The sequence below is a fragment of the Hibiscus syriacus genome, unplaced genomic scaffold (genome assembly GCF_006381635.1).
Source record: "Hibiscus syriacus cultivar Baekdansim isolate YM2019G1 unplaced genomic scaffold, ASM638163v2 tig00112471_pilon, whole genome shotgun sequence".
In the NCBI taxonomy this organism is placed as follows: domain Eukaryota; kingdom Viridiplantae; phylum Streptophyta; class Magnoliopsida; order Malvales; family Malvaceae; genus Hibiscus; species Hibiscus syriacus.
In genome coordinates this window covers 209,530-226,660 of record NW_024063340.1, presented here as the reverse complement: position 1 = coordinate 226,660, position 17,131 = coordinate 209,530, and the positions used below count along the sequence as shown (strand labels likewise).

Genomic DNA, 17,131 nt, shown 5'->3' with positions numbered 1-17,131 from the left:
CGATTATAAAAAAAAATTACTTTTTTTCTTTCTTTCTTTATTTTCCTGTAAATCCCAAACCTAAGAAGTATTTTTTTTATAAGAAAAAAGAAAGAAAGAAAATTATTTACCTACACTCATATCAGTCCCAATTTTATTGATTTTCAAAACCCTAAATCGATCCGAGAAAAGGGGGAACCCTAAATTCTTCAGAAAAATCCGTCATGGTCAGTTATTTTTCAACTTGCAATCTAATCTACCATCTCATATATTTTCACTTAGATAATCTTTCATCGTTTTGCTATTTCAATGAATTGTTTTCAGTCTGGCCGCGGAGGCAGGGACAGATCGCGGCGTGACCACCCGCCGTCTGGAAGATCGAGTCGGAGTAATGCGCCGCCGTCGAGACACCTTTGGGTGGGGAATATATCCCACAGTATACTAGAGCCGGACCTGACAGAGCACTTCTTGCAGTTTGGGGAGCTGGAGAGCGTCGCATTCCAGCCTGGTCGAAGCTACGCTTTTATCAATTTCATGAACGATGAAGAAGCTATTTCCGCTATGAGGGCGCTCCAAGGTTTTCCCGTTGCTGGGAATCCTCTTAGGATTGAGTTTGCCAAGGCGGTTAGTCTTGAACCATTACTAATATTACTTTTTTATCTTTTGATACTGTTGTTTTTTCCCGGAATTAATTTAAATTTGATTGAATCCCCAAAATTTGTGCGTTTAGTAGCTAAGGATTGGCAGGGAAGTCAAAGGAAGCTCATGAATCAAGATCTTAAAAAAAAACTTGATCCAACCGCATGAAAAACAAAAGAGATCCTCAAAATTAAAATAGAATTGGGAAAGAGTATTAGCTTAACTTTGCTAGGCTCTGTTTGGTTGATATTAGTTTAGCTGCTTGCTTTACTGCTTATGGAAACAAAGAGGAAAAGCCTGTTTTCTTAATGCCAAAATTTCAAATTGTTTTTAAACAGTTATATTTGAAGGTGTTAAATATTTTTATTTGATTGCTCATTTTTAAAATTTGTGATTTTGTGTTACAATGTTGCCCGTTTCTTTTAAAGAAAATTTGAGAATGCAAACAGTGCAAGTAGCAACCAAAAGAGCCTATAAATAAAGAACATGGTGTTTCAGTCCATTTAACTGAACAATTGGTTGTGAATTATTAGCAGTTTCCATCTAAGTTCCTGGTTAAAAATAATAGAAAAATTTTAGGTCCGCAACCCAAATTACCTCAGGTGCTTATATGCTTGAGGATTCATTCCATAACAAAAAATATCATAGCAGGAATAAGAGTGGACATCATAATCATGATTCTATTTCACTTAAATTATATAGTTCTTTGTGAGGAAATCCTCTATTTGTTTATTTCTCCCAATAGCAGCAACTTTAGGAATCCAATATCCTCCACCACAGCACATTTCATAAGCAAAGTTTGCCTTTAATAGCAACTTATAAAAACCAAAGCAAGCACCAAGTGTTCAGATGTTTGGTAAGGCTTAGCATGGTCTTCCAAATTACATAAACAGCCTCAAAACCTTTTCTGGTCTGGCAATTAGTATTATGCCTTAGAGTATTGATAACCATAATTGTACACTATCGGGTCCACAAATCTAAATTATGTCAAGAATAATCACATTACAAAAGAAAAAGGCAAAATAAGAGTAAATTAGTTCCTTCTGCCCACTCGCTTGATTTCAACATGTTGATTGCATTTTCATCGAAGATGCTTGTGGAATCATGCTATTCATTTCCTATCCACGACTCAGATTTCAAAAGATATTTACTTAACCATAAAACTCAAAAAGGGTTCTCCATTACAAGGGATGCATTCTTTTGTCAATAAGCTTTCTTCCTTGTTTTGTTATTCTCCCAGTTCATTCCAGGCACTCAGCATAAATTGCACAGTCGCAATCCATATAATGTCAGATTATAGCTTTCAGTGACTTAAATAAGTTGATTAGTTGTTAACTTTTATCAATTTCATCAATGTCAGATTATAGCTTTTAGCAACTTAATTACCCTGGCAAAACAGCTATTGAAATTTGAACTGTTGAATATGATGGATTAAGTATATTGACCTAGAGCAGTGTACATGCCAGTGTAATCATCAATGCTATTGATACTGGAATTGTAACCTGTGCAGCAATCTGAAAATTTTCTACATGAAAGAAAATATAGCATACACAAGATACAGCATTTTTCTGCTGCATAAAGATATGTTCCTCGACCTCCATGATCCATAGATATGCTCACACCTGCAGCCACTTGAAAATAAACATATGTTTTCTGGTGAAGTAGATTGTTTTTAAGTTTTCTAGGCCATTTTTGTGCTACACGATCTAGAAGTACTCTTATGTCTGCTGACATCATGAAGCATACCATGGATTGCATACGAGTATGAGTGAATAACTGAGGATAATGTATCATTAACAAGATTCATGGGGCATTAACCTTTTCTTTGCTAGCAATAAATATTACTTGAGTTCTAATGTGTGTCCTTTTTGAAGGATACATGAAGAATAATGAAATAATTAAATGTTTTAATGATAAATTCTGATATAGGAAAGTTGGAGTCAAGAGAAACGGAGGAAAATAACCTGAATTGATGATCACTAGATCTTGAATAAAACACCAATCTAATTTGAAATTTCAAGAAATGAATCATGCACTGTAGTGGAAAGCTGCAGAAGGAAGATCATTAACATTGATTTATGCTAAATTGATAGTAGTGACATTTCCTAATCTACAAAGTCTCAAAAGTATAAATTTTAACTATATAAATTAAAGAGTCAGATTTCAAAAGCAATATGTTTCTCAAATGCTAACAGATGTGACAGCAAGCTTTCGGGGTCCATATCTGTACTTTCTCTGAAATGTTTCCATATCAGCAGGAACAGCGTAAATCCAGAATTACTCTCCACTCAATGCACCATGGAACACAAGATGTAAATACCTACTCTGTCTTCCTTGTGCCATCGACTTGTCCCAGGACACATTGCTAATCTTGTGTACATTCCCTTATGAGGGGGTGTTTATAAACCTTGGAATACCATGATAATTAGTCATTACTTTCACTATATATTTCGTGCTACTTGTTGGCCATATGCAATCTAAAACGACCCCTTAGTTTAAGCAAATTATTAATTGCAAAGAATGACTGAAAAGTAGCTTTTCAGTGCTGAAATGATCATTTAATGTCATAATTATTATTTTAAATCTCTCTGCTTTTCAAGATTGAGTTGGTGCCAAAAAGGACGGCAAAATCGGGGTGGCATAGATAAATCAAGCAAGCCTTGTTGTTTGATTGCTTTAAAACTGTCATCTCTGTTTCTGGATGTAGGAGTTCTAGGTAGTCTTGAATGTATATATGATGCCTTCAGATTATAATCGAATACAAAACCAATGTGCGTATTAAGTCAAGATTTATACGATGAGCTGGCTATCATTGCTTGCCATATTTATTCTCAGAACTCGAAACTCTAATATCTTGTGGTATGAGTTCTTTGAGCAAGGTTTGCAGGACTAGACTTGGGAACTATTATTGACTAGCTATTCTGTCAGTGACCGCGTTCACTTAAGAAGTGATGAAAACTCTTGTATGTTCATAAGATTGATGTTTTCTACCTATGATGATGCACCTCTCAGTTGCACAGCATGATTTTTATGTCATATTGTTAATCTTCTCTGCAAACTTTAAGGCGTACATGTGCTTGTGGCAGACCCGCAGGTTACAATACAATTACATGTGTTAGTGTGCTGTGAATCAATGGCATTGTTTTTCACTTATGATGAGATGTGTGAATGGGTGGGTGAATTTGTTGTTAGAGCAGGGAGATTTTTTTTCTGTGTGAAGTGTTGTTAGTTTACCTAAGTTTTTAATATGTACTCTTAAGAACTATGGACATTAAACTTCTTTTGGCTGGGGTTTGCTTGATGAAAGTTTAGTTGCTGTTCTACAATTTGTTAAGAGATTTGGAGTATGCATGTGATTAAATAGAAGCAAGGGATACTAATGAAAATCTATTGCCTCCCATCAAATTTTGCACAAATCTATAGAGGCTTGGTTCTGATTGATTTTTTATAGGTCATAAGTAGTTGATCCTTTGACATTGAAGCATATTGATTGAAAAAAAAGTACATAAATTGCAACACCATCAATTCATGAGAGAGAAAAAATATATAGTTTACAAATCCTCGGGGCTTATTCTATAGAGCATTTCACACCCTCAAAAAGGGATGTTTAATCTGACAAATTTAGTCAAAATCTCCAATACTATGCCTATTAGGTGTTTTTACTTCCACCTTGACCACTGAGGCAGTAGGATCTTGAGGAGAATTAGCACAGTGGCTGGTTATTTTGTTAGCAAGCCATATCAAGTGTACAAGCCCTGCACTTGATATGGTTTGCTAACATATTAATCATTAGCGTCAGAAGCTTGCAATACCATTGTCCAATGTCTTTAGAGTGCGTTTGCCACTGGAAATGGTTAGTCGTGCATATGTACTGAAATGGTTAGTCCTGCATATACTAGTACATATGCACAACTTAATTTCTTTCTCCATATCAATCCACCTGATTTCTCTACCTTTTTCATTTTAAACTTGATCAATCTGGATTAGAGTTATATAAGATTGCTTTAGTAAGGGTTGGTTTTCCCCTTACCTGGTGATATTCTTAATTACAGGATAAGTCATCAACACCATCACGTGATGAGGACTACTTGCCCCATCGAGATGAGCAACGCTCTAAAGTAAGGTCGCCTTTCTCTTCAAGGGACAATAGAGCACGTCGTACTAGCCCTGAACGTTTTACCCATGACAAATCAAAGGGGAGTGATAGAAGTGGTGATCCCAGTGAGGTCCTCTGGATAGGATTTCCAGCTTCATTGAAAGTGGATGAAATGATTTTGAAGAAGGCTTTCTCTCCATTTGGTGAGATAGAGAAGATTACTGTGTTTCCAGGACGTAGCTATGCTTTTGTTCGCTTTACGCGCTTATCAGCAGCTTGCAGGGCAAAAGAGACTCTTCAGGGGAAGTTATTTGGTAATCCCCGTGTGCATATTTGTTTCGCGAAAAGTGATGGTGGGTCATCCTCCGGTGGAAGGGGCTCAGTGAATTCCCCCAACTCTCCCCATTTCAGGTCAAATGGTCGCTTGGGATCTTCTGAGAACTTTCTGCATGATAGGAGCTATTCAGACTTACCAGAAGATGCAAGCATCAGATCTCCTTATATGTCAACTTATGATTCTGGTGATGATGTCTATAGTTTCAAGAGGAAAGGTAATTTATGGACTGGTGGAAATACATATGAACCCCGGAGGTTTGGGGAAGGGGAGCCTGATCCTCGAGTACCACAAGATATTTATGAACATAGTAAAAGTCCAATAAGGTACCAGGATTATCCTCCAAAATTACCTCAGAAAAATGCATTCTACGAAGAACCTTGGGATATGCCTGAAGACAACTATCCCGTCCATGGTGCCAAGAAAATGAGAACCGGTTCCTTTCCTCCTGAGAAAGAGTTACCAGAGTACAATTTATCTGATCTTGAACAAGAAAAACGTGTTTTTCCAAGGATGCTCTCTGATATTCCTCAACCTGAAGCCTTTGATAAGCACTTTGAGCCTGCAGCTTTGGGGTATAAACAGGTTACTGATCGGCAAACGAGTTTTACTTCAATGCGTGGAGAAAGGAACAATCACTGGAAGCCATCTTACGATGATTTTCCGGTAGGGTCTGTTTCTGGTTCTCTACAATCAAATATTGCTGAGAGGAAAAGATTTACTCAGGAGCTGGATCAGCCATCATTGAAAGAGTGGAAATGGGAGGGGACAATAGCCAAGGGTGGAACACCTGTATGTCGTGCTCGCTGCTTTCCTGTTGGAACAGTCCTTGACATGATGCTGTAAGTAGTAAAAAAACCTCTCATGGATAACATTTGTTCTTACTGATTCCTCCGTTATCATAAAAGCGGGTCTTGTGAAGTGGAATTGCCCAGTTTTGTTTCCCCTATTCAGGTCATGGTTTTAAGCCACAAATTGACTGCATATTTCTAGTTGGTAGAATAAAGATTTAATTATTTATTAAACGATTTGATACAATATGAAGTAGAAGTATTTCTGCAAAGTATTTATGTACTAACTTTAGATTTTACCAAAAGAAAAAGGAAAGTGATCATGAAAAATGAATGCATCTTTTCGACTTCACAAGGCATCACATAATTTTTCTGATAGCGTCATTTCCATTTACCACCCATCCTTCAACAAATTTTACTTATTAGCCCTACCTTGATGCTGCAGGCCTGAATTCTTAGATTGCACAGCAAGGACTGGTTTAGACATGCTTGCAAAGCATTATTATCAAGCATCTAGTGCTTGGGTTGTTTTCTTTGTTCCAGAAAGTGACGATGACATGGGATTCTATAACGAATTCATGAATTACCTGGGAGAGAAGCAGCGAGCAGCTGTTTCTAAATTAGACGATAAAACCACTTTATTTCTTGTACCACCATCAGATTTTTCCGAGAAAGTACTGAAAGTACCTGGGAAACTGAGCATTTCAGGTGTTATTTTGAGATTAGATCATTCTGGTTCCACCAGTTCTGCTCATCCAAGTGTAAGAGGCGATTCAAACTCGTTTCCTTTTTATGGTGATACATCTTTTGCAAAGCCATCAACAACTTCAGGGCCATTTCCTTCTATGCCTTATCCAGAATTAAGTAGGCAAGGTATTAAAGACTCCTCATACTCGGGTAATGGGGCAACATCAGCTCCACCTGTTTCACTTTCCGGGCCTGCTCATTCTGTTGGAAATGTATCGGACTTGTATCATGAGCAGAAGCATGATTATGCACCCCAGCAAAACGCAGTGTATGGACCAGGCTGGTCTTCTCTCGATCAGCAGCGTCCGGCTTCTGTCAACAGAAATGGCCCTCAAGTTTCCGGCTTTGATCCAGCAATTCAGGGACATCAATCAGTTATGCCAAGGGCAGTGCAAGAAACATATTCTAGTACCAGTGGAAGTTCTGGGATTCCATTATCTGGAAATAGCAAGCCCTCTATGCCTGAATTCAAATCTCCGTCTATGCCGATTAATGCCCTTCAACCAGAACAACTAGCACAACTAGCGTCATCTCTTATTGGGCAGCAAGGGCAGGTTGGGAATGTTGCAAATGCTTCAATGGGGGAGAATTTTCAGCACACAAACACAATGGACCACTCCGACATGATGAGACTACAACAGGGGTACGGTTTACAAAATAACCAGGCTGTTCCAGAGCTTTCAGCATCTCAGTTTTCTCAACTGCAGCAGTTGCAACAGCAGCAGACATGGAACTCAGCTGCAGCAGTGTCTCAAGAAACTCAAAGAAGTCAACTGCAAGGTACCGGCATAACGGAGGAAGGCGATGGGGATCCACAGAAACGCTTGCAAGCAACATTACAGCTAGCAGCAGCTCTTCTTCAACAAATTCAACAAGGGAAAGGAACCTGAACAAACTGCTCCCGGATTCAACTTCGGCGCGTTGGGTAACATCTATTACTCTCAAAAACTAGCTTCATGAAATTTCACCTTGTTTCGTATTCCATTGGTTTGATTCAGAGTCTTCCAAACGAGTCGGTCAATAATATCAGCTTTTTAGCACTTTGCTTGAGAAATTCCAATCTCAGATACTTATTGCTGTATGTTAGAAATGTTCAGTGATGAAGCTACTTAAATATGTATTTCTTGTTCAATCCTTCCATGTTAATAGCTACCTTCAATTCACAAAATATTCGTTATTATTATCGTCGGTCCTCGGTTTTGTTTTGAAGCATGCATTATATTCATCATGAGTGCAAAATCATGATTTGTTGGAAACTACCATTGGTGGACCTCTCAGGACGCTGATTCTACAAAGATTTCTATGTGCTTTGTTCGAACTATTTGTTGTGATACTTGTCGGAAGTAGATGCCATGCGGCGTCAACAACAATAAGGCCCAATGTGAACGCAATGGAGTCCGACCATGAGCATTGGGACCACTGAAGCATTGTGCATACGGTGTTTTGGAAACCTACAAGTAACTTGTGTTGTATGCTTTTTGTATTTTTCTGCGCCTTGCTTGTGATGCACGGTTCTTTTATTCATGGTTGTGGTCCTATTACTCTTATTCTACCCTAGAGTTTGATATTTGGGTATTGCAATTCAAATGCCAAGTAGATGGCTCTCATAGCACATTAGTTCCAAGTGGAAAGTTTTAATTATTAAAGGGGAGATGTTAATAGGACCAACATTTAAATTACTTAAAGAAATTTTAAATTGTATTTTACGTCCTCAAATTATGACTTTTATTTTATATTGGTATTAAACGTTTGAACATTTTGATTGCATTCTCCAGTTATGATTTTCATTCTAAATTGATTCTTAACTTTTGAATATTCTAAATTCATCCCTAAATCATGATCCTTATTCTAAATTTGTCACTCGAACTTTTAAATGATTTTTGGGATGTTGTTGAAATGTTCAAAAGTTTGGGGGTCAACTTAAAATGGGGGTTATAATTTTGGGATTAATTTGAAATGTTCAAAAGTATAGATATGAATATATAATGTCATAGTTTTAGATGAAATTAGAATGTTCAAAAGTTTAAATATCAACTTAAAACTAGGGTAATAATTTAACGATGTGTAGTTCTCATGAAATCGAGATTAGATATAAAATTTACGAATATTAAGTTATCATTCAAATTTTATTTAAATTTCTTTTTGTATCAAATTATAAATTTAAGTCGAATCAAATAGATTTGTTCAAATTTAATTGTAATTATTTGTAAAATCATGATATTATTTCTAATTTAAACTCTCTAATTATATACTATATATAAATATAATTCTTCTTATTTTTTTCACGTGTAAGATTTATAATATTATTTAGGGTAAATTACACAAATGATTCCCTGGCTACGGGATGTTGTTTTGTTGCATCCCTCAACTATTAAAAGTTACAAAATGATCACTCGATTATAGAGTGTTGTTTTGTTATATACTTCGACTATTAAAAGTTACAAAATAATCATCTGACTATTCATATGTTTCAAACTTATCTTTTTTCGTTGTGATATGATAAATTTTATCTTAAAATTTAAACAACTATCATATATCGGTTAGCATTTTAACATCTTGCTCATACGACAATTTATTTTTTTTTATCAAAAAGGACAAATTTGAAACATAAGAATAGCCAATTGATTGTTTTGTAACTTTTAATAATCGATGGACTCAACAAAACACCACCCTATAATCAAAAGACCATTTTATAACTTTTAATAGTCGATGGACTTAATAAAATAACATCACATAATCGAAGATCATTTGTGTACTTTATTGTTTAATAAATGAAAAATGAAATGTTATTTTTATAATAAAAGATTTTAAAGATAAAATATTGATACGAATATAAAAAAATTAAAGAAATTAATGGAAAGAAAGAATCTGCAAATTGTTACACCGAAAAGATCAAACTAAATAGTATGAAAAGTTAAAAAACTAAATTAGAAAGAAATTATTGTAAAAAGGATTAAAGTTACACGAGTATTCTATTGTTAAGGTGCACATGACTTAAATTTAATCAAAATGAAATTAAAAGGATAGCAGAATTGATAAAATAAAATAAAATAAAATAATGATGAACCAAATCACAAACCAATTAACTGTAAATACCAAGAGGACAGTTATAAAAGTCAGATGGGAGGCTAGTTGGGGGGAGAACAGCCTGAACATAGTCGGGAAAAGAGTCAGAGGCTGCTGCTGAGATGAGGCTGGATTTACCGGTGCCACGATCGCCGGCAATGACGACTCTAACGCCGGTTCGAGCACCGAGAGCTGATCTACTAGGCATGGGGATGCCGGGGTAAAAAGGAATTAACATTTCTTTCCTTTTGCGTAGTTGGTATAGCACAAGGTTCTTAACCTTGAGATCGCGGGATCGAGTGCATTTCATAATTCGGAGGTCTTCTATGGAAGCTGCTCTCTCAACCTGGTGTTGGGAGCAGCCTACTATCTTACCTCCCCTTACCCCATTACATATGGGAGAACAAGGGACTGCCATTTTTTTTTTTTACCAAGAGGACGGTTATAACATTCAGTTTTACAGTTATTAGAAGTTCTAAAATTCAGATTTTATTCAAACTTAAAATTAGTTTGAATTAACTCAAACAACTTGAAATTAAGAAGAAACATTAAATTGGATCAAATTTTATTCACCCTTACACAAGGTTTGATGTACATCATGTATTCTGACGTATCTTTAGATATGAATATGAAATCTGATCCTTCAAATATATGAAACGAAGTATAAAAATAAAAATGAATTTCCACAAGTATCCAGCACTGGACACCATGTCCCGGTGAGCAACTAATATAAGCAAATGATAATACAGCAAGTAATTTCCTTCTACGCAACTAAATATTCACATCCTACATAGCTCCTAAAATTAATCCAAACGTGAACACAAGCATAAATCATTGCATTCTAATTTATCAGAAATAACACACATGGAAAACTACTTTAATTTGACAAAATGATTTAATTTTTACCTTATTTTACTTGATTCCCTGCTCTGAGACAAATGGTTGGGTATAGGTAAGACCCCCCCCCACCCCAAAACACCGAATCATGATTTCATCCGAGGCGATGAATGACCGAGGATGTTGCTGGCAAGTTCTTCGTTTACCTTGACCGGAAGTGGAGGCATTTGCTTCATTACCTCTGGCAGGTCATTCAAACTGGAAAGGAAAAATAAAACAGTATCATTAAAGAAGTGCATGATATAAATAAGGCAATAAATGATGCATTCATGAAGGGTGGAAGTTTTTATGATTCCCCTCTATCCAGAGAGGCAGCTACAACAGGATCGTCTTTATCCGACTGTTCCTAGAAATGGAGACCCATGGTCCCGAGTGAAGAGCTTGGTCATCCTCATACTGGTTCCAATAACCAATCATTTACGCAGTTTCTGAGCCAGTAGGCGTTAATAAAAATAGGAATAATGGATCAGACTTCAATCCCTTATGGAAAAAATTCGGGCTGGGGATGGGCACCAATAGATTTAAACCATTTATCATTCAGTCATTACCTAAACCATGAAGAAGGATTTAACCTTTTTCACTTCCACTTATGACCTCAGCTAATGAATTCTGAACCAACTAAATGTCACATGAAACTATTGCAAATGTCTTTACCGGAAATAGCATGCAACAAAGATACCATACTCCTCAAATCATAAAGATAACAACATACTCATTCATGATTGTGAGGATGTTGTCCCGCGCTTTGCATAAGAGATTTATATTGTCATGTACCTGCGTGGAAAACAACGTAATAATACCAATAAATACAGTAATTAGCTACTAGGGAATTAAGTTCATTTCTGTAAGTTGATATCTTTTTCTTTTCTTTTCTTTCCTCTCATTCCATTATTTTATCTTGTTGCCGCTTTCAATCGAAACCAACAATGGCCTAATATAAACAAGGGATGGAAAAAGAATTTATAATAAGATTTAGAGAACATAAAGAAAGATTTCAACTCAAATAAAATACAATGATTTATTTGACAATAAAAAAAATGAGAGAGAGGACCACACAAAGGGAAATTAAGCAACAGCAGCACTAATGAATGTAAAATTATATAAAATATTCCTCAGAAGAATATCAAGTGCAGATCTTCTTAGCACATAATTGTGATTTGTGAAGGAAAATTTATGGAAAGTTTGAAACTATATCCTTCACCTGGAAAGCTGCGAAATTTGCAGAAATCTGATTAAACATTTGAGCATTTTGTTCAAACAGCTCTCCCGTCACACCACCAATGGCTGAAAAAGAAAATTCAAATTCTTTAAGAAAACAGTGTAAAGAAAGCAAATTCACTATATTGACATCTCAAATCTGATTCACTCTCAACCCCTATATTATTTTTTCTATAAAAAAGATCAGTCGATAAATCTTAAACTCGATGTAAGGTTTTTATACTCTATGTGGTCGCCAACCCTTGTCAGCTCCAAAGAACCAGCGTGCATGGTACATCCAGTTTTAAGCTTGATCAAATTTAATAATTTTTAATAGAAAACAAGGTTTTTTTTTTACACTGACTGAGCATAAAATGTTCAGCTGCAAGCTTCAGCCCAGCTGTAATTTTTATATTGGTAAACACTAAAGTCCTCCCTAATATATGTGTTAACCAAACCTTCGTATGGAATTCCATCATCATTATCCATAGGGATCATTGGTAGAGAATATGCAGGACAATTAGGCCGAGCTGTTAAATGAGGCGTAGACTTCGCTGAAGAGTCTGTACCCTTTTCCTGTGAAACAATGTCCTTACAAACTTGAGGTTTCAAAAACAGAAGTAACCTACCTAAGAAATGAGCTAAGATACAAATAGATGGAATGCATAAACAAGGGGGGTGAGGAAACTTTTAATTGGAAGGTAGAGCAGTCCCACTCCAATCACCAGCTGAACTAAAGAACAATGGGTTAGAAAAACACATGAAACAATCAAGAAATTTCTTTAAAAAAAACTCAAAAGAATTAGTGTGGAATCTCATGCAAAAGATCTATCTAGGTTGGACATATTATGGAGTAGCCCTTATCTACACAAATTACAATTTTTAACCATATCTAGTTATGCCTCAGACTATATGTTTTATTCATCTGATAGTCAATACCTGAGGCACAGTGGACCATTACATAATTGTGTTATATATACCACCTAGTTATGTAACCATGATTTATTATCGAGTTTCCTCCTGCCTGAATCTTTTCAGGCACACCCTTATTTCAAGAATTTCAATATGCATGTAAAATGGAGGATGATGAGCACGTAACAATCACAAGAGTGGTGTGTGAGATATACATTTGAAGCAATTGTCATGTCAAGAATGACAAAACGAGCTATACTCAATCACAGGTCAAAGGTCAGTGACCACAGAAAACATATTCAGAATTCATACAGAGAATAATAAGCCACTAAAGTTACCAAACAGGCTAGCCAATTTTGTCCAAGAAACAATCACAGGGAAAGAACTTTCTTCTAAAGAAATACTTCAAGGAACAATTATGAAACATAAAGCATTGTAGAAGTACATTGCACATATGAATTGTACTAGCATGAAGAATCAGGAGAAAAACAGAATACCCTTCTGTCTTTATTTTTCCTTGCTGAATTATGATCGTCTTTCCTTCGTTTGCCATTTTCCTTTTTCTGCAAGCATATTGCACTAGGTATTTTTTGGCACACAAATAGAATGCACATTCATATGAATATTTACTCGAAGTGCAAGCGAAAAGATTATGACACATTTTGCAGACATTACACTATAGACAATACACAAATGAACTAAAATTCATTTTACAGAGAGATGCTAGTACCCAAACTAGCCATGCACCTTTTGCCCAATGAGCTATAGAACATTTTTCTGGTGAAAAACAACTTAGAAAAGAATAAGGCATCCATCAACAGAGAACAGGAGAAAAATGAGAATCCGTTAAAAACCTATCCTGTTAAGCTGTTACGATAATAAGTATTGGCCCAAAAGACAAATTGCACTGAACAAGGACAAATCTTTAAGGCATAATTACATAATTACCTCCAACGTTTGCACAAATGGTCACTTTGCCCCTATTCTTTTTTTTTTGGGGGAACAGGCCATGTTGGATGGAAACTGTTAGTTGACTAACTTTCAACACGTGTTGCTGACGTGGCATTTCCACATGTGATCAATTGCTGACGGGGCATGTGTCATGGCATCATTTTGGGTGGCGTGACACATACCACGTCATCATTTTGGGTGATGTGGCACATGCCATGTCAGTAACATGAGTTAATCGTTAGTCAACTAAAGGTTTTCATCCAATAGGGTTTGTTTTGACCAAAAATTGAAATGTTGGGAGATAAAATGATCCCAAAAAAAAAGAATAAGGGGCAAAGTTAACATTTTGCAAATGTTGGGGGGCAATTGTGTAATTATGCCAATCTTTAAAACCAGATAAATTGCTCTGAACAAGGACAAATTATGGGCTTATCACGAAAATCAATTTTCCAAAACCTTATTGGTCCCAGATCTTTAAAAACATACAATTTGAAATGAGCAACTTACAGACATCCATCTACAACGCAGGGCCACCTCCCGAACTGTTTTGTCCTTCAACTGCATCGCAATCTTAGCATAGCGGACTATGGTTGAATCTGAGGCATACCTGCAAACAGAGATATTGCCAGATATATATGTCGATTAATTGAGCTGCCTTCATGTATCAAAGGCAAGTGAGGAAATATACAAGGATGAACAACAGAAAATCAAGTATGCCCGAGACTCAACCAGGAGAAATACATTATTAATTTCCGGCATAACAAAACAAGAAACATGTATAATAGAAGCTATTACGTAAGCCAGCGTCAAAATTTAGCATTTACATTAGATTTCTTACAGGATAGTTATATGAGGGGGTCCAGATGGACAACCAACAGACCCACTACCTAAACTCACATATAAACTACATATTATATATGAAACATACTGCTTTAACTGTAACCATCAGGCTGATAGTTTTTATCTTGGAAACACCACTTATCCTAAATGATAACAACAACATAAATGCAAGTAACAAGAAAAGAAAAACTATCATTGAACTAAATGTCAAGATGGTAAAAAAAAAAGTCCATCCACATATTTATCGTGGTCACAGTGCCAGGAATTATTGCACTGTGTTAGAGTGCATTGATTCAATAAGGTGGAGAACATAAAAAATATAATTCATAACTCAAGAAACCCTATTCACCTATTGAATCGCCAACCATGTTCGTCCCAAGCTTGCAGGAAAGTCTGGAATTCTCCATAGAATTAAATTAGCCAAAGGTGTACGTTCATGAACCCATGGTGAAGTTTCAATCAATTCTTGCCAATATCCGTGCCAAGAAATTAAGAACATAAATCTGGTAGCCCAAACAAGATGCCCAAATAATAACATCCACGCCTAGACTCATAAGCTATCCATACCAAATAAGTGAGGAGTTCAACCACAGATAATCTCTTAATCCCATTAAATGGTATTTTCAATGCCATAACGTGAGATGTTACCCTGCCATAACGTGATGTGTTTTCAATGCCAAATAACTCATTCAATGGTATTTAACATCCAGAAAACCGCCAAGAATATTTAATTGGTCAGTCTCGGACCTCATAACTAAAAGTAGTTCATCATTCACTTAAATGGAGAGTGGACCATGATACTATATATAGCATAAAGTTTGACCCGAAGAAGGAAAACAAGGTAATACGGAAGCACGATTTACCAAAACAAAAGGCATAAAGTAATACAACCAAATATGTCCAAGGAACAAAGGTATAAGGAAAGAATAAAATTATCTCTTCATTTCCCTTGAACCTGTGAATCAAATTGAGCAACAAGCATACTCGCTAAAACTGAAAAGTACTGGCATCAAAAAGACTAATTTATTTTGCAACTTAGAATCAATTATAAAAGACGAAAATTAATATAATTAATGTGTAACTAAGATTCCCAGTTTCAATTTTTTTTAAAGCTTATTAAATTAACAATTAGTTGAAGAACAAAAAGTGAGTAACAAGTTCCATCAGTATAAGAAATTAAAGGAATAAAACGATAACAGATGTAAACAAAATGAAATGATGAATACGCGGAGGGAGCTTACTTGACGAGCAAATCTTCGAGCATCGTTTGCTCTTCAGGAGTCCAGTCGAGGGAGATGCCAGGGTTGTGCCTCAACGCGGACTGCGTATCAGTCGATACGGCGGCGGCGGATGTATTGCCCCCGCTGTTGTTCGAATTGACGGAAACGCCATTGGCTGGTGGAGGAGGAGTAGGTGTTACGTTCTGGTTCGACGAGCCCTCCTGATTATTCCCCGTCGGATTCGCACTCGCAGCCATTGATCATAAAAAAGTCAAAAATCCTTTCTGTTCCTACGAAGTTCTAACGTTGGGGATTAGGAATTGGAAATAAATCTAGCATTTGGAGTAATTATGATAGCGAATGTATGCGTGACAAATTTAATTAAATCGGAAAACAAAAGGGAGGAGGAAAGAGTGGATTCTTGCAAAGGGATTGAAATGGAGACTGGAGAGCTGTTTTCCGATTTCCAACCTAGAAATGCGAATATTTCTTATTTCATTTTTGCCTTTTCCACTTTATTTCCTCTCTTTGCATGCTTAAGGCCATTTTGGGAATTTTCTATAATAAAAAAGGGTAAATTTTATATTTAATACCTAAACTATTAGTTTTAATCCATTTTGGTATCTAAATTTTATTATTTTCAAAATCATACCTAAAGTTTTGTTTTTGTTTCATTTTAGTATCCATTCAAATTTTAAAGTTAAGTTTTGAAAAAAAAATTAGGTAATAAAACGGACTAAAACTAATAGTTTAGGTATTAAACACATTAAGTTTTTAACAGTGAGGGTACTAAAATGAAATAAAAACTAAATGTTAATTATGATTTAAAAAAATAAAAAATTAAGTATTAAAACAGACAAAAACAGATAGTTTAGTACTAAATCGTAGTTTACCATAAAAAAATGATTTTTCACCTATAACTAATATTAAGCACTCAAAAATTAATTTAAAATTATTATTGATAAATTATTTTCAAACGTATAAATTAAGTTTTGGTGAAACTATATTTTATTTTTAGATATTATACTTTTAATTTAGAACATAATGTCTAAAATAAGGTTGTTATCTTTTCAAAATCACTTTTAACCGTAATCACAAACAAGTTAAATTTTAAATTACTCTTTTCTAAAGTATTGAAGTTCTTTTTTTAAGTTACTCCACTATTAAAAGTAATAAAATGATCTTTTAATTATAGGGCATTGCTTAATTGAATCCCTCGGTTATTAAAAGTTACAATATGATCATATGACTATTTATTTCAAACTCGCTCTTTTTCGTTGAAACCAACAATTGTTTAAGCTAGACGTTAACTTATTGTATAGAATATGGAAAAAAATCATATTTTAATAATGTCTAATTGCATTGTCATTGCTTTTAAGCATTGACTCGACGATGTAATGTTTTAAGCATTGACTCGACGATGTAATATTTCAATTAACATGATAACGTCCAATTCAAACGA

General features: G+C 35.4%; 2 protein-coding genes across 3 annotated transcripts; one reads left to right on the top strand and one right to left on the bottom strand.

Annotated features, from left to right (window-relative positions):
- Positions 1-82: 82 nt before the first annotated feature.
- Positions 83-8,163, top strand: LOC120179989 (flowering time control protein FPA-like). 2 transcript variants are annotated; one of them, XM_039185429.1, is made up of 5 exons: positions 83-206; positions 304-603; positions 4,671-5,890; positions 6,285-7,511; positions 7,865-8,159. In XM_039185429.1, exons 1-4 carry the CDS (start codon positions 204-206, stop codon positions 7,474-7,476), a joined length of 2,715 nt encoding a protein of 904 aa, XP_039041360.1. In that variant the 5' UTR covers positions 83-203; the 3' UTR covers positions 7,477-7,511; positions 7,865-8,159. The 2 variants fall into 2 exon arrangements, with proteins under 2 accessions (XP_039041360.1, XP_039041358.1); XM_039185427.1 differs by having other exon boundaries at positions 6,285-8,163.
- Positions 8,164-10,631: 2,468 nt separating this feature from the next.
- On the bottom strand, positions 10,632-16,186 carry LOC120179990. Its single transcript, XM_039185430.1, has 7 exons — positions 15,691-16,186; positions 14,117-14,216; positions 13,156-13,221; positions 12,205-12,322; positions 11,751-11,833; positions 11,262-11,323; positions 10,632-10,747 (listed from the first exon to the last, which is right to left on the bottom strand). Exons 1-7 carry the CDS (start codon positions 15,924-15,926, stop codon positions 10,636-10,638), a joined length of 777 nt encoding a protein of 258 aa, XP_039041361.1. The 5' UTR covers positions 15,927-16,186; the 3' UTR covers positions 10,632-10,635.
- Between the last annotated feature and the right edge of the window lie 945 nt (positions 16,187-17,131).

What these genes read in the sequence shown, in the direction of transcription:
- LOC120179989 (XM_039185427.1), top strand. An exon ending in GGATTGAGTTTGCCAAGGCG is followed by an intron (nt 604 to 4,670) that starts GTTAGTCTTGAA and finishes TCTTAATTACAG; the next exon opens with GATAAGTCATCAACACCATC. An exon ending in ACAGTCCTTGACATGATGCT is followed by an intron (nt 5,891 to 6,284) that starts GTAAGTAGTAAA and finishes TTGATGCTGCAG; the next exon opens with GCCTGAATTCTTAGATTGCA.
- LOC120179990 (XM_039185430.1), bottom strand. Translation starts at nt 15,926, where the DNA reads ATGGCTGCGAGTGCGAATCCGACGGGGAATAATCAGGAGGGCTCGTCG. An exon ending in GGAAAAATAAAGACAGAAGG is followed by an intron (nt 12,323 to 13,155) that starts GTATTCTGTTTT and finishes ATTGTTTCACAG; the next exon opens with GAAAAGGGTACAGACTCTTC. An exon ending in TGATGGAATTCCATACGAAG is followed by an intron (nt 11,834 to 12,204) that starts GTTTGGTTAACA and finishes TTTCTTTTTCAG; the next exon opens with CCATTGGTGGTGTGACGGGA.